This window comes from Caretta caretta, chromosome 1 (assembly GCF_965140235.1).
Source record: "Caretta caretta isolate rCarCar2 chromosome 1, rCarCar1.hap1, whole genome shotgun sequence".
In the NCBI taxonomy this organism is placed as follows: Eukaryota; Metazoa; Chordata; order Testudines; family Cheloniidae; genus Caretta; species Caretta caretta.
Genome location: NC_134206.1, coordinates 269642406 through 269663340, shown reverse-complemented (window position 1 = coordinate 269663340; position 20935 = coordinate 269642406). Strand labels below are relative to the sequence as shown.

Here is a 20935-nt window from a genome sequence, read left to right as displayed (position 1 = left end):
TTGGTTAAGCACCAGTGCTCTCCCTCGGAGGGAGAGACATCGGAGTAGCCTCGTCCATCTCCGGATCCGCTCTATCACCCCGCCCTCTAAATTTTGCCAGTTCTCCGGCGGGGAAGGATGCGTGGCGGAAAGGTAAACGCCGAGATAGAGCAGTGGACCCGCACTCCACCGGATGGTCTGAAGTGCGGGTGGGAGGGAGCTTACCTGCCGCCAGTCCCCCACCGCCAAGCCAGAGCTCTTGACCCAGTTGACTCGGGCGGAGGAGGCTGCCGAATAGATGGCTTGGCATGCCTCCACTCGCGCCAAGTCTCCCGGGTCCTGGACCACGAGGAGTACGTCATCGGCGTACGCCGACAGGACCAGCCGCAGCTCCGGCTCCCGCAGCACCAACCCTGTCATCCTCCTGCGGAGGAGACAGAGGAAAGGCTCGATCGCCAGAGCGTACAACTGGCCCGAGAGGGGGCACCCCTGCCGCACTCCTCGCCCGAAGCTGACCGGTTCAGTCAGGGTCCAGTTGAGCCTAACCAAACACTCCGCGGAGGCATACAGCACCCGGAGAAAACTCACAAACTGAGGTCCAAATCCAAACGCCTGCAGAGTGCTCAGGAGGTACCCATGGTCTACTCTATCGAACGCCTTCTCCTGATCAAGAGACAGGAGGGCGAACGATAGACCATCTCTCCGCCCGAGTTCCAAAAGGTCTCGGACTAGAAAGAGGTTATCGAAAATGCTGCGACCTGGGACAGTATAGGTCTGGTCTGGGTGGACCACGTCCGCCATCACGGACCCTAGCCGCAGCGAAATTGCTTTCGCTACAATTTTGTAATCCGTGCTAAGGAGTGAGACGGGACGCCAGTTTCGTAGATCGCGGAGGTCCCCCTTCTTCGGCAGCAAAGCGAGCACCGCTCGCCTGCATGACAGAGGGAGGACCCCGCTCTGCAAGGACTCAGCCCAGACGATGACTAGGTCTGGGCCGAGAATGTCCCAGAACGCGCGGTAAAACTCCACGGTCAGCCCGTCCATGCCCGGAGATTTATTGGTGGGCATGCGACGGAGGGCTTCCGAGAACTCGGCCAGGGTGAGAGGCAACTCTAGTCGGTCTCGGTCGCCCACGCTGACCGTGGGGAGTTCCTCCCAGAGCACCTCACAAGCGTCAGGATCGGTCGGGTCCGGGGAGAAAAGGCTTGTGTAGAAGTCACGGGCCCTCCCACACATCTCCTCCGGATCCGTGAGGGGGGTACCGTCTTCTGCAAGAAAGCAGGTGACGTGTTTCTTGGCCCCCCTCGTTTTCTCCAGGGCATAGAAGAAGCGGGAGCCGCGGTCCATCTCCCGAAGGAGGCGGATGCGGGACCGAACAAAGGCACCTCGGGCCCGGTGGTCCTCAAGGGCCTGAAGCTCCTCCCGCTTCTCCCGGCACGGTCCGCAGAGGGACGGGTCCTCGGGATCGGCGGCCAGGCGCCTCTCCATCTCTAAGACCTCCCGTTCCAACTGCTCTATCGCCGCATTTCGCCGTCGGCTGGTGCCCCGAGTGTAGTCACGGCAGAAGAGCTTGGCGCGCACCTTCCCGAGATCCCACCATCGCCGCACCGAGGGAAAGGCACGCCACTGCTCCCGCCAGGCCAGCCAAAACTCCCGGAAGGACATCACAAAGCTCTCGTCCTCCAACAGGCTGTTATTAAAGTGCCAATAGGCCGGCCCCGGTCTCTCTGCACGGAGGGAGACCGTTACAGTAACTAAATGATGATCAGAGAATGGGGCCGGCCGAACGGCGGAGGAGTGGGCTTGTGAAAGGTGGAAACGGGATAAATAAATACGGTCCAACCGAGAGTGGTGTGACCGATGGGCCTCCACCCGAACAAAGGTGAACGTGGAGGTGTCATCTGGGTGATGGTCACGCCAGACGTCCACTAGGGAGTGATGGTCAACTATCCCTTGGAGAATATTTGCAGCGGCCGGACTCGGTTCGGCCCCTGAGCGATCCCGTTCCTCGAGGGTGGTGTTAAAGTCCCCTCCCAGGACCAGGCACTCGTGCGAATCCAGGGTGCCGAGAAAGTCGGACACCTGCTGATAAAATTGTGGCCGCCTGGAGCTCATTTGCGGGGCATAAATATTGACAAAATTAACCACGAGCCCCTCCATACGGACTCGAAGGTGCAGCACGTGGCCCGGCACGGCCTCATTAACCCCTAGCACCTCAGGCCGTAGGTTGGGGGAGAACAGGGTTGCCACTCCAGCCTGCCAGGTCGCGAAGTGGCTAAAGTATACCCCGTCCCCCCACTCCAGCCGCCACCTGTCCTCGGCGGTCGGGTCCGTATGAGTCTCCTGCAGGAAAACTATAGAATACCTCCCTTCCCGAAGGTAAGAGAGCACCTGGGACCTGCGGAGAGCCATCCTACAGCCCCTGGTATTCAGGGTCGCAATAATAAGAGGCGTCATGCGGAGGGCTGGGGGGGTGGGGGCCTCGTATTGGCGGGGGGATTCAGGGCCCCCGGCGGGTTGCGCAGCAACCCATGACCCATCCCGTGGGTGAGTAGATCGTGTCGGAAGCTGCGGGCTCGCTCGTAGGCCGCAGCACCGCGCCTTCCTTGCCCCCTGCCTTCCTTTATAAGGGCCCTTGTGGCCTGGAGGATTTGATCAAAGTCCCCCCATAGCTGAAGAGCCAGCTGTGCTCTGTCGCGGGCGCCACGGGTGTGTTCTAGGAACTTCCGTAGCGCATGCCGCAGCTCATGGGGGGGTGGGGTTACAATTCCCGAGGTATTCCCTGATGGGACTCTTAATACAGCCTCGTGGTCCGCTAAGGCAGGTAGACAGGGTGCGGACCACCGACGGGGCGTCTGACAGGCTGGGGTTATTAAATTCATTTCATGCCTTGGGGTGGAGGGGGATGGCAGGGGAAAAATTGCCACTCCTAATGGGTCGCGGCTAGAAAGTGCAAAGACTGCTCCCTGGGGGGAATCTGCAAAAGGCGGAAAGGAAATAACCCCAGGGGCGGCATTAACATTACAGGAGGAGGGACTTTGGGCAGGGGCAGGGGTGGGGGCAGGGGCAGAGGTAAGGCTCTGGGGTGCAGGAGGCAAGCAGCTAAAGGAAAGTGCCTCCTGAGCAGAGTCAAGGGTTAAGGGGTGAGGGAGGGGGCTCCCAATAATGCTAGATGCTGGCTCCATGGTGGTCTTGGCGGCCATGGCATCAGGTGGTGGACCACTGTCTGCAGAGTGCTCACCCGGGAAGACAATTAAGGGGAGGGAGCATGGGGAAAGGGAGGCTGGGGTAAGGCTGTCCAGCTCAAGGCCAGCCGGCAGCAAATCATCCCCTCCCTGGGTGACCGGGGTCAAATCTAGGGCCTCAATCTCCGCATACACGGGGGAGAGGCCAACTCCTGCCACCCCGGGGGCCTCTCCTCTAGGGCCCGCCTCAATGGCCACCTCAGGATCCGCGGGGGGTTCGGGTAGCGTCCAGGCAGAAGGGGCGTCCTCAGAAGTCTCGGAGGGGAGGGTCTCCCGTGGAGGGGGGATTCTGCCCTCCAATGCCAGTCCGTCTTCCCCTCCCGACACCAGCGGATGGATCTCGCTCACGGCCGTGGCGGGAGGCTCGATAGCAGTGCCTCCTTTCCTGGTCTTCCGGGGGGCTTCTGCGTCGGGTGGATGCAGCGGAGCTCGTGCCTTCCGCTTGCCTCGCTTCCCCTGGACTAGGGTCCAGGCCTCCATAGCATCATCTGGGGGCTGGTTAGCAGGGGTCGTGTCGGGGGGCGGAGGCAATGGTTTAGGGGTTCGGGGAGGTAGCGGTGGGGCAACATGAGGGGTGGGGGCTTCTCCTTGGGGAGGGCCCTCTCCTATACCCGATAATATCCTTGCCCCACCCTCCTCCATGGGCTCTGTTGGGTTGGTACTAGCAAGGGTGAAACTCCCTTGCTCGTCCGGGCGTTGTAGGGAAGGTATCTCCTGGGCCCGGACGGGAGCAGCAATGGGTCGAGTAGGAGGAGGGTTGGTTTCAGGTGCCGGGCAGCCAGGGGCGTCGGCAGCAACAGGGCCGATGTCCGGCTGGGTCTCGGGGGTTTCGGGTGCCCCTCCCCCCCGGGCCAAAGGGCAGTCTCTGCGGACATGCCCCGCTGAACGGCAGAGGTAGCACCGGGCCTCTCCGGTAGAATAAAAGACCCGATAGCGGGCTCCCTGGTAGGGGACTAGAAAGGACCCCTCAAACGCCTCGTCGTCACGCGCTCCTGCCGGTGGTAGAAGCTGCACTTGCCGGCGGAACGAAAAAATGTGACGGAGGGTGGGGTCCTTGCAGCCCAACGGGAGAGGGCTGATAACAGAGACAAGTTTCCCCAGGGTGGAAAGAGCGGGTAACAGGGCAGCATTGGGTAAGAAGGGAGGAACGGAGGTAAGGACGAGGCGGACGCCCAGGTCTTCTAACGGTTCTAGGGGGACAAACACCCCCCCCACCGTCAGGCCCCTCTCTACCGCCTCCTGGGCGGCATCCTCCGAGGCTAAGAAGAAAACAACCTTCCCATACATCTTGGAGGCCGCCACAATAGCCGTGGGTCCTACACCTTCGCCAACGCCTGCACGTATGTCTCCACGTGGGGCGAGGCGGGCACCAGGAGGCAACGGACGCCGTGCTTCCTGGTCAAGGCGGGGAAAGGGCCTCGGCCGCTGGCGGTGGTGGCGGAGGCGGGGGGGGGGGCGAGATGACGAGGCGGCAGGTAGGGAAGAGCCCGCCGCCGCCCGGGCATACGTCCTGGGGGCCGGGGGAGGGGCAATCGCAGAGCTGGTGGAGGGAAACACAGGGAGGGGCGCCACGGTTGATGATGAGGCCGCAGCGGTGGGGGCAGCCCCTGCCATGGCGGGCTCAGTGGTTTTAGCGGGGCCCTTTCCTTTCCACCCGCCCTGGCCCTTCCGGTGAACCGGGGGGGGTTTCCTAGAATCTGGGTGGGCGGTGGGTGCAGCAGCAGCAGCAATCACCCTGGTGCCTCCTGCTACCGGTGCCCCAGCAGGGGGGGTGGCAAGTATCTTAGCAATAGTGGCAGGGGGGGGACCTTGGGGGTCGGGCAGAGGTGGTGGTGGGGAAGGGACAACTAATTTTGTGGAAGCAATCTCACCCCTCTCGTTCCCCGCCATTGTGAGCAGGGAAAGACAGGGAGACACCGGAAGGAGGAGGGGGGGAGGGGAGAAAACGGAATAGCCCCTCCTTCCGCTAGATTGCAGACAGGAAAAGAAGGAATGCCGAGGGGGGGGGGACTGGGAGGAGGGGGGGGACAAAATCGGGGTCCAGTAATAGGGGCAAGCTGTGGGATAAGCAATCCGGGGGGGGGGGGGTGCAGACCCACACACGTTTGTCCAAAGAGTCTCGGTTGGTCGGCTGTTGTGTCCGGTCCGGAAGGCAAAGTTCAAAGCGAACAGCTGGATCCGAAAGGAGATGGCAGATTGCCAGCAGGGACAGACGGCGGGGGGGCCGTGACAGTTGTAATAACGATGGGGGGGTAGGGGCACCGATGGATCGGGGGTGGGGGTCTCCACGCCACACCCCCTGTGCCGCCACAAACGCAAGTAAGCACAGTCAAACTCCCCCCCACGAGAGTATAATTCAGAAAGTTACTCAATCTTACGGCCCTCTTCACGATGATTTATAGCTCCCTTGAATTATTTCTTCTGTCTGCTGAAATCTTCTTCTCCGGCTGTGTTGGCTGTGTTCCAAGGCCTTCGGCATATTAAGAATGTTGTAAAGTCCGAGCTGCTGGCAAGACGGCTGGGTCTGGGGGTTTCCACTCCCCCCCCCCCGGACAGCAAATCGGCAATCTTCCCCCCCCTCCTCTGGGGGCCCAGCTGAGGCAAGTAGCTGCGCCCGAAAGCAGGCGTGGGGGGGGCGGGTGCTGGCGAAGGACGTAGACGGAAAAAAAAAACACAAAAAATGAAAAGAAAAACCAAAAAGCGTCTGACCCGGTCGGGGGGGGACTAAGGCAGGTGCAAAAAGTAAGAAAAATCCGGGCCAGGGGGCTTTAGGAAAGAATAGAAAGCAGATAGCTGAGGAGCAAGCAAAAGACGTTCCGTTTCCTAACAGGGAAGGTTCCAGAACAATCAGGAACCTTCTGGAGACCATTAAGACAGGCTGATTAGAACACCTGCAGCCGATCAAGAAGCTGCTAGAATCAATTAAGGCAGGCTAATCAGGGCACCTGGGTTTTAAAATGGAGCTCACTTCAATTTGTGGTATGTGTATGTGTGTGAGGAGCTGAGAGAGAGAACGCGGACTGTTGGAGGACTGAGGAGTACAAGCATTATCAGACACTAGGAGGAAGGTCCTATGGTGAGGATAAAGAAGGTGTTGGGAGGAGGCCATGGGGAAGTAGCCCAGGGACTTGTAGCTGTCGCACAGCTGTTCCAGGAGGCACTCTAGACAGCTGCATTCCACAGGGCCCTGGGCTGGAACCCGGAGTAGAGGTCGGGCCCGGGTTCCCCCCAAATCCTCCCAACTCCTGGTCAGACACAGGAGGAGTTGATCTGGACTGTGAATTCAGAAAAATGGCCAAGCTGAGGGCTGCCGTGAAGCTCCAAGGCGAGCAAATCCGCCAATAAGCGCAAGACCTACCAAGGTAGAGCAGGAACTTTGTCACAATACCATGATTCTTACTCAGTTATCCTAATAATACAATAAGCTTAATATTTTATGAGAAACATGACAAATTGAAAGTTATGATATGTAATAGTGTATTGCATGTCATTGTATGGCTCTTAATTCTGACAAGCAAGAAATGAGGGATAGTTTTAAGTACGTAGATGTCTTGGCCCTAAATTTCCAAACTCGAATGCCTGAAAGTTAGGCATGTGATTTTACATCTAGATTCTTAAGAGGCCTGCTTTTCAGAGTGCAGAACATCTGAAGCTCTTGTTGATTTATATGGCAATTGCAGCTGGTTAGTATTTTTGATAATCAGACCTCTTTTATTTAGGCCTCTAAGTATGGATTTAGGTGCCTAACTTGGGGAATCCACATTACAAAATATTGGCCATTTTAATTATAAATGAGTGACTAAGTGGAAAACCTTCTTTTTTAGATAAATTGCAGAAACTTCATTGGAAAACAGTTGCATATTGCCAGCAGATTTAATGAAGTGACAGTTTCTGGACACCATTTTGTTCCTGAGATGCCAGATATTTATACAGGTCAGAACACATTCCAGCATAATCCAGTCCTTTCTTTCTCCAAAAAGTTTTGTTTTGTATTAATTTTTACCCTACCTCAGAATCTCTCTTTCATAGAAATTAGGAAGCTATTGAATTCTGTTTTTACAACTGTATGAGTGCTTCAGAAATATTGTTTTGAAAGAGACTAGATCAGGTGTGGGCAAACTTTTTGGCCCAAGGACCACATCTGGGTATGGAAATTGTGTGGCAGGCCATGAATGCTCATGAAATTGGGGGTTGGGGTGAGGGCTCTGGGGTGGGGCCAGAAATTAGGACTTCAGGGTTTGGGAAGGGGCACAGGACTGGGGCAGGGGGTTGGGGTGTGGGGGCAGGGGTGAGGACTCCAACTGGGGATGCGGGCTCTGGGGTGGGGCTGAGGATGAGGGGTTGAGGGTGCCCCAGGCTAGGACCGAGGGGCTAAGGGCTAGGGCAGAGGGTTGGGGTGCAGGACGGGGTCAGGGATGCAGGTTCCAGGTGGCACTTACCTCAAGCAGCGATTCCTGGCCAGTGGGAGCTGTGGGGGCAGCACTTGGGGCAGGGGCTGCTTGCGGAGCCCCCTGGCTGCCCCTACGCATAGGAGCTGGAGAGCGGAGATGCCGCTTCTTCCGGGAGCCGTACGGAGCTACAGCATGGAGCCACACAAGCTCTGGACCCTGATCCCTCGTGGGATCTTCAGGGCCAGATTAAAACATCTGAAGGGCCAGATGTGGCCCCCGGGCCATAGTTTGCCCATCCCTGGACTAGATAGTTCAGGTCTGTTGTAATGATAAGAAGAGCCTTTCAAATCTATTAAAATTGGATAATAGTGAAAAGTTTAAAGCCTTGGCAGGTCCTTCAGAAGGAAAAAGAAGACGGTTCTAAATATCACATATGTGTCAAGGTATCACATACAAGAGAGGGCGTGGGGGGTGAATTAAGGAAGCTGGGTAAAATCACTGAACAATAGATGACATTGAGAGCACAATAAAGACAGAATCCTTGCTCTCACTTCTGGTGCCCAGTGCTCCATCTATTATTTACAACACTAAAACATATTTGAAAAGTTTAAAAGTAGTGTTATTAACTGTCTGTTAATGCTTTAGATTTATGTTCATAAACCAATTGGAAATCTAATCAACCCAGTGTATTAAATGTATTTTGTCTAATAGTTGAGAAGTTGTTCAACTACATCTATGCTCTTATATTTCACTGTAAAATATAAAAATTGTTACTAATTCCTACTTCCTTTTAGATGGCAGTCAAGCACAATCCTTAGTTTGTGTCCCTCTTGATGTGACAGACACACTGAAATGTTTCAGAGAAACCCTAGAAAAATCTAAATACCACAGCAGAGCACTTAGACACAGCAGAAAATTGCTTTCGCTATTTCTTGCTCACACACAAGGTAAGGTGTTTATTATGGTGTCCCTTAATTATCAAATGTTTGTGGTTCCAAGCCACCCCTATAACAAGTGACTGCACATGGTACATATTTTTAGTATCAAATATTGGAAAATCAATTTTTAAAATTCAGTGATAGTTGAGAGTAAGATAATAGTCACTTTTATTTAAAGAAAAATTCTGAACTCTGGTAAGGCCAAAATTTAATCAAACATTTTTCTCTTTAAGAACATAAGAACAGCCATAGTCTTCAAAAAAATAAAAATAAAAAGGAAGTATATTTTCACACAATGCAGAGTCAACGTGTGGAACTCTTTGCCAGAGGATATTGTGAAGGCAAAGACTATAACAGGGTTCAAAAAAGAACTAGATAAATTCATGGAGGATAGGTCCATCAATGGCCATTAGCCAGGATGAGCAGAGACGGTGTCCCTGTCCTCTGTTTGCCAGAAGCTGTGAATGGGCAACAGAGAATGGATCACTTGTTGATTACCTGTTCTGTTCATTCCCACTGGGACACCTGGCATTAACCACTCTGAGAAGACAGGATACTGGGTTAGATGGAACTTCAGTCTGATCCAGTACGGCTGTTCTTATGTTCTTCATTACAGCTTCATTCATTCATTACAGCTTTACGTTATCCATTTACTTCTTGTTGCCCTTTTTTGGCCTGAGTTGTTAGCCAGTATTTGGGCCTCTTGATGAGTTATTTTCATTAGGAGGAGAAGTTGAAGATAGAGTTAGGAATGTCTCTAATGCAGTCCTATTTTTTTTACAAGGATTGTATATAGAGTTCTGTTTCCCTGAACATAATAGAAACAAAGAACAGCAGGCAGTTTCCTTTCTCAGAAATCCAAGTCTGCCTTTCCAGTGAGTACTGTGCCTCAGAAAAGCTTCTGTCTCTAGGTTTCCTCACAGTGCCATATGCATGACTGCTTCTCATGTTTCTGCTGGCTTTCTTCTCAGTTCACACTCAGACATACAGCTGTAACCAATATAATAGCCCTTGCATTTGCAAATAGTTTCAGTTAACCTCCTCTTATTCTCCCTGGATTAGTTCGTGTTCAGGCCTTGTTCTGTACCCAAGTGCCTTGGGATGTGGCTTCCTATTTTACTGTGGTAGCTACATGGAGGAACATTTGATTGCTCCTTCTACTCAGCCTGAAAGAAGAGCACTTAGGACAGTGCAGTCTTTGATTATCTATAGGTCAAAGACCCTCATGATGGCAGCCATTAACATCTTTCAGCATCACAACATTTATTTTTCAAGACACAATGAATTACAACTTTTAAAAAATAAATGCAAGATCAGCATTTATGAACGTATCTACAATATGGTCAAATGTAGTCTCTTGAGTTTAAAACTGCCTATATTGCGGTATGCAGTGTTGTTGCAGCTTTGTTAGTCCCAGGATATTAGAGAGACAAGACGGTGAGGTAATATCTTTTGTTGGACCAACTTCTGTTGGTGAGAGAGGCAAGCTTTCAAGCTTCCGGATCTGAAGAAGAGCTCTGGGTAAACTTGACAGTTTGTCTCTCTGACCAACAGAAATTGGTTGAATAAAACCTGATTCAGAGCAGGGACTTAAACCTGGGTCTTCCATGTGTCAGATGAGTGCCCTCGCATGGTGCTATTTTCTGAGGGGGGAGGGTGTCTCTCTCTTTCTCTCTCTTCCCCCCACCCTAAAAAATCAATTCTGTACCTTAGAAACCTTCTCATTGAAAGTTTTGTTGAAACATACAAGTTTTGGTTCCAATAAAAAAAATTGGTTGAAATATTTCCAACCAGCTCTAGTTACTACACTCAGAAGGTTCAGATGGCCTCTGCTAAAAAGAGAAAAAGATACCAGAGGAGGAAATCATCTGCCTCCTCCTTCATTATCTGTTGACCTTTCAATGTCATCATCAAGGCAGCTAATTTGACTCCTTGTTTGGGAGCCATGTACATTTTCTGGAGTATCTTTTTCCTCCCCCCTGCTTTTCAGAACCATTTGTTTTATTTTTGTGGGGCCTGGAACCTCACCACTACAGACCATTGGATGTAGAGATCACAGAGGTGGGGTATTCTAGAGAAATCCAGACCTCCCCACCTACCAGCCCTATTCCCAATCCCTTTTCAGAGACCCCTTTCACAAGAGTGTGTTACATCAAGAAGTGGAGTCCCTTCTAAGTTTTGGTGCAGTGAAAGAAGTGCCTCTATAATACAAAGGGAAGGGGTTTTATTCCTAATGCTTTTCAATATTGAAGGAAAAAAGGAAGTGGTGCACATTTTTGGACTTGACACAGCTAACCACCTTCAGCTGCAAATTCAAGTTCTAGGTGGTAAAACTGCCCTCTGTAACTTTTTTTCATTGAGGCACAAGACTGGTATGCAGCTCTCAACCTCTAAGATGCTTATTTTCACATAGTAATCCATCCTGCTCATCCTGCTGGGATTCCAAGTGGGTATTTTCCAAAATCTGTAGAGTGTTCTACCATTTGGTCTATTGGCAGCACTGAGGGCCTTCATTGAGGGCCCTTGTTATGTGAGAAAACAAGGAGTCCAGATTTACCCATACCTCGATGATTCGCTCATTTGAGGGAAACCTCCACAACATGTGACCAACTCCACATGTTGCTTTTTGTAGTTTATACAGATAGGGTAAGAGATCAAGCTACTTAGACCCAGAGATTTTTCAACTAGATTTCTACTTGCCTTAAGCTATACTATGAATATGCGAATTTAGACCCAGCTTCAACATTATAGCTTACTTCACGATGGCTCAGGCAGCTACCACAGCTTCATTGAGAAGTGTTCCAATCTGAAAAATTTGTAGGGCAGCAACATAGGATTCAGTACATACATTTACACAAAATTACTCCTTAGTAGAGTCATGAAAATCTGATGCCCACTTTGGCAAAACTGTCTTGCAGTTGCTATTCAGGTAGACTCTGAGCATCCACCTTTCATGATGTAGGTTACTGCTTGTAAGGCACCAGGAGTGGAATAACATGGACAAGCACTCGAAGAAGAAGAAGAAACAGTTACTTACTTTATTGTACTTGTGATTCCTCTAGAGGTGTATTCCACAACCCATGTTTCTTCCACACAACTACAGAATCCTATAACACCTGGATTCTATACTGGCAAAGGAACTGAGGGACACTTGGGGTCACCCCAGCTTTTATACCATGTGGTGTATGAGGTCAGCCTCAGTGCATATGGACAGCACATCTTGAAGAACCACGGTTACTTGGCATACAGAACATCATGTCTGCAATGATTCCAGCATTCATCACTGTGTAAAATAAAATACTACTTAATTTGCTGTATATCTCTGGATTGACATTGTGTTGAGTTGCTGACTGACTTTCTGGTCCTGGAAAGTTTCTCCTTGAAAGCTATATGGGGCAAATAGGAACATTTAAAAACTTGTTTGTTTAGTGCTTTCAGGCTAAATCCAGAGTACAAGTAATGCTCAGTGTGTCATTGTTCATTTATTCAGTGCAAATTAATATATATACTGCAGGGATAGAAAATGTTTCTGAAAAATGCAGCCTGCTTTTCTTTTCCCATGTTTATTCACTTTTAATCACAAGTTGGCTATTCCTTCTAACCTGCTATTATAAAGACCAGAAATGTCATGTAGAAATCAGACACTGAAAATATTTTGTTTGGGTGATATGGTTTAGAATCATTTATGTGAAGGAAATATGGCTGTAAACTATATTTAGTAAGTAAATTACATTTCTGACCTAGATACCTTTGGAAGAGTACCCTATCGGATCTCTTCAAATGAAAAAGTGGAATTTAGTGTGGGAGCTGAACTGACATTTCTACCAAAACCACATGACCTTTCTCAAGAAAAATTTAATTTCCCCAGTAGGGTCGAAAGCAGACCATTACCTGAGTCACAGCTCTCAGTAGTTGTCTCTTCATATGAAAAAACTATTGGTAAGATATTTACATATTTTTGTTTACAGCTAATACAAACAACTCTGTTTACCTATGTTCATGTTCTTCTTCATGCAGTTTTATTCTCTGTCCCTTTCATGTCAGACAGTCTTCACAGCAGGTATTCCCCATCCACATAGTGATTATGGGACAGCCCCTACCCCCACCCCGCAATAAAAAATAATTTCCCCAATATGATCCAAAACAAGCCAATACCTCAGTCACAATTTTCAGTAGTTATCTCTTCATATGAAAAATGTTACTTCAGTGGAGCTTCGCTGATTTACACCAGTTGAGAATCTGGCTCATGATTTTATCATCTGACCATGTCCCTTTACTTCTCTTTATAGACTTTTCCCAGGAAACCATTTGACAGCTAAGGGGGTTTATGATTTTTTAAACTGCTGTATGCAACCTGTAGAAATGAGAGAATTGCATTTGTATCATGAATGCTTATTTTCAAACAAGTTCTGTCCATTTAATCAGTCTGAAAGAGATTCATGCATATGTCTTGCTCCAGTTGGAGTTTGTAGGAATAGGGTTGGGTCCATAGTCACACATTTGAAATTAAAATATCCCCAAATCCTCAGAAACCTTTACATAAAATATTCATAATCTTATTTACTATCTCCTGTGTGCAAATCTATTTCTGTTACAAAGTTGTTCAAGATCCAGTAATGGTTTTAATGTTATAATGGATTTTTTTCTAATTGATGAAAAACAGAAATCCTTCAAATAAATAACCAGAGAGACCTCAAGGTGCAGGCTCTACATGAACTTGGAAATCTTCACTTTTATGCAGGAAAGAAGAGGTACATAGTCACTGGATGAACAGTAGATACAAAAATGACACTTTTTATTTTTGTAATTTTATCTATAATTCTCCTGACTTTCAGTTCTTCTATGAGTTAACCTGCTGTCTTCATTTCCATATTGTTCTCCCATCCATTTTCTCTACTAACTACATCAATGAATGGCTTTCTCTGGAACCGATATATATGCGTCTCTATGAAGTAACTATGTCATTTACCGTACAGCTATTTGATCTTAGTAAAATATTGATCAACTTATGAGTTGATCAAAAATTATATTTTTTGTGTCTTACAAACTAGATTCCAATTTTCTGTCTGAATAACAATTATTTGTAGCTGATAGAAAGCAGAATAAAACTCTTCTTCTGCTACAGAAGATGTCAGCAATATGATGGATACATTTTTTTATGTTACAGAGCTGCTTTTAAATACTGGTGTCAAGCCCTTGATGAAACACTTAACATAGCTGATGTACTTAACAACTGGCAAGAGTTAGATGGCTTTTCAAAAAATGTTACTGACGACTTTACGGATGGAAGTTCTAAACATTTTAGTGAGAAATGTATTTATCAAGCTGGAATTTGGGGGTGCTTGCATGCAGCAGTTTTAGTGGCTAAGATAGCTCAGTAAGTATTTTATTTTTTAATGTATTTCTTTAGATTTTAGAACTCCACACCAACAAATGCCCATCTAAGGCCTTGAGTGCCCCAACATAAATTTAAAAACACATTAAAGAGGAGTTATAAAACAAAATCAGTCAAAGCAGCTGTACTTCTGCTATTACCCTGACCATGTCCCTTGCTAATTAACAGTGAGCATGCCCAATACAGTATAACTGTAAATTCCCACACTGCATCACAGTTTTTCCTTAAAACAAAAATTAATCCCCCAGCTTCCTCAGTCTTCTTCCAGTTCCCACTCAAGCACTTGAACTTTGTAGCATGCCCAGAAGGTTAACAGATTTAAGCTATTTTAGATCAGCACGTGGAGAGTATTCTAAAGGGAAGTGGCCCTCTTTGAGAACACTCTGCGGACAGCCCCCTCTCTCAAGCACTGCCCTCTGATCTTAACTGCAGCTGCATGGCACAGGGAGGGATCATAGGAATAGAATAATAATATATGTATAAAACATAAAAATCTAATAAATGATTGACAAATTGTAGCCAAAAGGACTTTACATCCTTATTAATTTTCAATAGAAACATCAAAATTCTCAAGTTAGTGCTCTTAATGAATATTAATATATCAGGGCAAATTTAATGCGGAAAAATTGTATTTTTTTGATTAGTCTTAGGTCAGATGAAGTTTTATCTGTTGTATGCCGGACTACCACAAATAACTATATCAGCCAAGCTATCGTATGCATACTGTTAAAAGACCATAGTTAAGATTCTGTTTTGTGCTTCTAAGAGGCATGGCACAGAATTAGCAGCCAAGGGGGGAAAAAAGGGGTGGGGGCATAGGTGGCTTAAACTACCTTTTGTGGCCACTGATCCTGAGCTGCTCTGCAGCCCCAGGTGTAACTTAAGCAGCAGCCTGTCCCACAGTGCACCCAGAATCTCTGCAGCACTATGGCCGCACTCCCAGTACACTTCCACCCCATGTGAGTGTCACAGTTCGGGGCAAATGCACCTGTATTCCCCCTCCGTGGTCCACCAAGGGTACCCATCTCCTCAGCCGTCACCTTTTTTGGGTAGTAACCCCTGTCTGTCTGCCTCCTGACCAGGATTTTTCCAGGCTGTGCAGTTCCCTGCCTACACTGATATTCCCAGCAAGCCAGACTGCCTAAACAGGGTACCATCTCCTATTTGCTTTCTCTTCAAAGGCTATGGACAGCCTAATGGCCCACAGCTATGAATTATAGTATAGCTCTTTATAAGCAAGTACATTTATTCTGAAGGTAAGAGCATTACTGAGAAAACATATTAAAATAATAAAAGAATCTACATGCATGCTAAAAAGCTTTCAAGAGGTCACCCCAACTCCAGTCTCTGGCTCTGATAAGTGTCACTCCATCAAAACTCACAACTAGGTTTTCCCTGTGGTTACAAGTTCATTACTGGTTTCAGAGTAGCAGCCATATTAGTCTGTATTCGCAAAAAGAAAAGGAGTACTTGAAAATAAAATATAAAATACAGTATTTTCCACTGAATGCATCCGATGAAGAGAGCTGTAGCTCACAAAAGCTTATGCTCAAATAAATTTGTTAGTCTCTAAGGTGCCACAAGTACTCCTTTTCTTTTTAAGTTCACGACTGTATCAGATTCAGAACCAGAACAACCAGGAATAGTTCAGCCTTTTCTTTTCTACAGCACGGGCCTTTGATCTTGGTCTCATGTAGTAAGTGATCAGCAGACAGTGACCCCTCCTCAGGCCATATTTTCAAAAGGCTGGGTTTTTGCATTCCCCAGAGATGTGGAATTTATATTTACCTCCCCCTAGATATTCCCCAGGAAAACCACTTAACACTTTTTGTTCCACAAGTCCATTGTTATCTGGCACATTGTTCAATATAGTCCTTTGATCCTCCAGGTCTCACATATGTAAACATATCCCCACAGTGGAGGTTACATACAACACTGGCCCATAATTATACATAACCCATTTATTTAATACAATGAACCCCAAAGATACTTACATTTAATTCAGTTAGGTCTCCCAAGGATGTTGCAGGAAATTGCCAGATCTGTCACAGCTAGGGCTTGTGAGGGAGCCCTGGGAAAGCAGCCTTACAGCTTTCTTCCTCAATTCCTGCACTGAGGGAATCCTTCTCCATCAATTTCCAGGGCTTTTAGAGCCCCTTTGTGCTGCTCTGGCCCTCTTACCCAAAGTAATGGGACTGGAGCAGAGGTAAGGATTTTGCCCCATAACATGCAAAAGATTAAAGCACTTTGCACATATTATACACACCATAGTGGCCAATCATCATGAAATCTCTGGTGAGGTATTATGAGGGAGGATATAGCCACATATCTATTTATTTCTTTTTTCTATATAGGTTCTTACACTGCCCTCATGACCATAATATTGAGAACCTTCCAGTAGTTCATTAAGCCATGTGACATAACATTTTCAAATCTGAAAAACTGATAGAGGTCATTATTAATAATTATTATAGTAGGAAAAAAAGCTTTGTTAATTAACATAAATTAATGAACACATTCAAATGTCTTACCTATATGTTATACTTACTCAGGTATATATTGACATCAAATGTGAGACTAAGAACTAAATGCTGCATTTTCTCTGCTATACTCTTTAAGGTAAGGATATATTTTCATTTAGAATTTATTCAATAGTTGGCATATTGTTTTCAAGGTATAAAACTCAATAAATGGCCAATGATATAAAAATATTCCCATATCAAATTATGTAGAGTCAAGATTGAAGGTAGATACCAACTTATGCACATGTATTTTAGTCTCAAAAATTATCATTTCAATAAGAAGTTAGTCTCCCAGAGAAGAAATAAAATATTGTAATGTGAAGATGGCTAAAACATTTGCCAGTCAAATAGATCTTTTTTCCTCTTGAAGTAGATACTATCAATATCAGCAGGGTGCTTCCTGTCACAGATCTCTACAGAGTCTTCATAGATTGTCATACATTTTTAACTAGGTAACCGGGAGTATAGAAACTTTTTAAAAAATTCACTGAAGAATGTTTCTTTTGGTAATGCAAAATATTGACTATTCATGCTAAATTTTCAGCTGTTAGAAGTTTCCTCTAAAAGGTATGGCAGAGCATTCAAATGAATAAAAATTTCACTTAGAAAGAAAGTAAGATCTTTAAATTAAGAATGCAATCTTTTGGAAACAAAGTTAGGAGTAAAGATGTTTCTGTATACTCTGGGAATGGAGATTATCTTACTAAAAACAGGGATCCTGAAAGAGGGATCACAAATATCCTGTCAACTGGATTTCTCATACGCACAAGGGGTCTATGCTAATAGTTACCAATGCAGCCTCAGGAACTTAATCAGCTTCATCCAAAAAAATGGAGAATAGAAAATTCGTAGTATTATTTTAATCACATGCATCATCCTAGGATCCTTATGCTGCAGCCTGATCCACGAGGATAGAACCCATCCAGATTGAAGCCCTGTTAACTTCACCAAGAATAGAACCTAAATCCTAACATTTGAGCAAAAGCATTTCAATTATCTATTAGCGCTATACCGTCTGTGATACAAAGGTGAAAAATGTTGATTCCACGAATCAGAGAGCAATAGTATCAGCCAATCATCGCAGTATTGTCCCATTGGAAATACTTGTGCATGACTGGAGTAGGATCTGTCCTAGTTCATTCAGATGGCTGTAGCTTGATGGGAGTGTGCTGCAAAATATGATCAGTCCACTGCCATGGTACCTAACAAGGATAAAGTCCCATAACTTGTTTGGTTTGGAAGGTTGTTTTATAACTTTGTTTCCTCTTTCTGGTATAGTCTTTAATCTAGTTATTGTCCCAGGTTTATGCTAGCTATTTTGTGTTTCACATTGCTGCATGAATATATAAACAGTAAGGCCATGCCTGCACTAGGGAGCTTACAGTGGCACAGCTGTACTGATGCAGCGGCGCCACTGTAAGATCACTCATGTAGATGTTCTATGCCGATGGGAGAGAGCTCTCCCATCGACATAATAGAACCACCTCCGTGAGTGGCAGTGGCTATATTGGCAGGAGAGGCTCTTCCACCCACATGGCACTGGGCACGTTTACCACTTATGCCGGTGAAATGTATGTCTCTCAAGGGTGTGTTTTTTCACATCCCTGAGCGACATAGCTTTTGCCGACATAAGTGGCAGTGTAGACACGGCAAGTCTCTAGGCCATGAGTGCTAACTGTGATGTCATAGACTCTGTATAGGAGGAATTTTCAATTTCAGAGACAACATTCTTATCTTGTACAATACTCGCCCTTCTACAAGTTTTGCCCCTTAAAATCCATTTAAGATGGATCAACTTTAGTAAACAACTCAAAGAAAACACATTTTCCCTATTTAAACTTACTGTCCATATGTCAAAAACAGTACTATTCTGTGGCTTGGTCTAGCATAGCAAAGACGCTGGCAGGCAGGATGCCGGCCATCATTATCCAGGATGTTCCCACTCTCTAGGGCTCTCTCTTCAGCTTTTTCACTTTGACTCCTTCCTCACTCAGCAGGCACAGGAGGGCAGGGTTCATGTCTTCAAATAGTAGCCATTTCTCTTGTGACCAAAGAAGACCATAATAGAAAAAAGGGAAAATACCTCCCATTGGTTCTGCCTCTTACAGTAGCATTTTTACCTTGGGACGGCTATTGTTGTTTCTGCTTTCAATGAAAGAAATCTCACCTACCTCAGTGAAACAAGGAGGTGGCTGAAGCAGTGTCCTGAGCTGTGACGGACAAAACCAGCCCCTTAGCTTGCGTAAAGGTGGTAGTGACTCTTCCAGAAGCAGCAGGAAGTTGGTGGAGTCACAGGCTGTAAAAGACCAAACCAGCCTGCTAAGCTTGTGCAAAAGAGAGAGAAGCCCTTCTGTGGGGGAAGATACTCTCCATAAAGAGATGCTTTAAGACTTCCATGAGGTGAGGAATCTCAACAAGCCCTTCCTCCTTGTTTTCCCTGGCTCCTGAAGTGCTTGAATGAGTCATTAATTCCTTCCTGTATGCCAGGGGTGGCCAACCTGTGGCTCCGGAGCCACATGCGGCTCTTTAGAGGTTAATATGTGGCTCCTTGCACAGGCGCTGACTCTGGGGCTGGAGCTACAGACATTAACTTTCCAGTGTGCCAGTGGGTGCTCATTGCTCAACTCCCTGCTCTGCCCCAGGCCCTGCCCCCACTCAACCCCTTCCCCCAAGGCTCCTGCCCCTTCCCCCCGAGCCTGCCATGAGCTCATTGCTCCTCTCCCTTCCCCCCCTCCAGCTTCCCACTCATGCGAAACAGATTATTATGGTAGGTGGGAGGAGCTGACTGGCAGGGCTGCTGGCGCTGGGGGCTGGAGCGGTGGGGAGCTGATGGGGTACTGCTGATGTATTACTGTGGCTCTTTGGCAATGTACATTGGTAAATTCTGGCTCCTTCTCAGGCTCAGGTTGGCCAGCCCTGCTGTATGCTATCAGGAGGCTTTATACTTTTCTCCTAGGGGTTACCTGACACATTTTCAAGAGCCTCTCTGGAGATTTACTATTCTGCTTCTTCCACTCTATCTAAAGTTTTGTTTTGATGTGCTCTGACTCGGAAAGCTGAGCCCTAAACCCCATTAGGAAGGTTTCTTAGCAGGAAGTGGCATATTTGCTGAGGCTTCTTTTGTGGTAATTTTGTTTATTGGGATGGATGTGGGTGTGGGTGTGTTTTGTTTTAGTTTGTTTGTTGCAGACTTCCCTCCAAGTCCTGAGTCAACAAATAACTAAGACTACCAGCACCTCTCCCTTTGCCACACAACTGGTTGTTATAAATCTGCTCAGGGACTGCATAGGTTCCCAGAAAATTCTGAAGGAGGAAAGGATAGAATTAGAGAGCAGGAAAATACTGGTTGATGATGATAGTCATCCTGCCTATCAGACCAAGAGGACCAACACAGAGAAAGCCACTGAAAACAAATTAGCAGTAATTTTGAATTTAATTTACCTTTGAATATAATTTACCTATCCAGACAAATAGACATTGTTTGTGGCTTTTCTGGACCTAGATCTCCTTCTGTGCTTTGCTCAGTGTCATCTGATGCTCTCTTCTATCCATCTACAGCCGGATCTCTTACTCGATCAAGGTTCAGACATGAAAACGTTAATCATTCCTCTACAATTTTCATGGTTTTATTTGGAACCAGGTGAAATATAGAAGTTGACTGAATTTCATTTTGAGCTTTGGGAATTGTTCATCCTTTTTTATGCTTCACAGCTGCATATATACTTACAAATATATCATTTTTATTATTTTCAGACACTGTTTAGAGTCTCTATTCCACATCCCACAGCTGATTGTGACTTTGCACAATACGAAATACACAAACTTATTCCTGGCATTGATTTGTTCTCTGATCGCTACAGAGCTGATGTCTCCACTGTAGTTGCAAGTCTGAGTTTCCTTATATTTGAATTGCATTGTGCAAAGCAAAATCTAATAGTAAGTACTATTGAAAAACATATATAAATGAATTGTAAGTCATCATATTTAATAGAAAATTGTTATGCTTAATCTGTTGTGGGTACCCTGCATGTTTTGGAGAGAGCCTTTGTTATCTTTGTTGGCTGGTGGTCTGGGGACTGTTGCAACAGGGTCATGGCACAGAGTTTTGTATTTTTTAATTCCTTGGGGCAGAGATTCTCAAACCGGGGTGTGTGTGTGCCCCGAGGAGGGGGATGCCTCCAGGGATATCATAGAATGTATTCTGGGGGTGGGGGGCATGAGAAGCTTTAGGGGAAAAAATCTTACTGCACACATTGAGAGCTGGGCAGCCAGAGAGTGGCAGCTGCTGGCCGAGGGCCCAGCTCTGAAGGCAGTGTCACCACCAGCAACAGCAGAGAAGTAAGGGTGGCAATACCATACCATGCCACCCATACTTCTGCTATGCTGCTGGTGGTGGTGCTGCCTTCAGAGGTGGGCACCTGGCCAGCAGCCACTGCTATCTGCTTTGACTTCAGAGCTGTGTGGC

At 46.9% G+C, this 20935-nt stretch overlaps 1 protein-coding gene across 8 annotated transcripts in view; it reads left to right on the top strand.

Annotated features, from left to right (window-relative positions):
- The window catches only part of CFAP54 (cilia and flagella associated protein 54), a 208028-nt gene that overhangs the window by 118573 nt on the left and 68520 nt on the right, over positions 1 to 20935 (top strand). For all 8 annotated transcript variants that reach the window (XM_048835513.2, XM_048835512.2, XM_048835511.2 and 5 more), the window contains 7 exons: positions 7049 to 7157; positions 8410 to 8562; positions 12298 to 12492; positions 13217 to 13304; positions 13721 to 13930; positions 16501 to 16567; positions 20224 to 20406. In XM_048835513.2, coding sequence (XP_048691470.2) covers positions 7049 to 7157; positions 8410 to 8562; positions 12298 to 12492; positions 13217 to 13304; positions 13721 to 13930; positions 16501 to 16567; positions 20224 to 20406 — 1005 coding nt within the window. The remainder of the gene's footprint in view (positions 1 to 7048; positions 7158 to 8409; positions 8563 to 12297; positions 12493 to 13216; positions 13305 to 13720; positions 13931 to 16500; positions 16568 to 20223; positions 20407 to 20935) is intronic.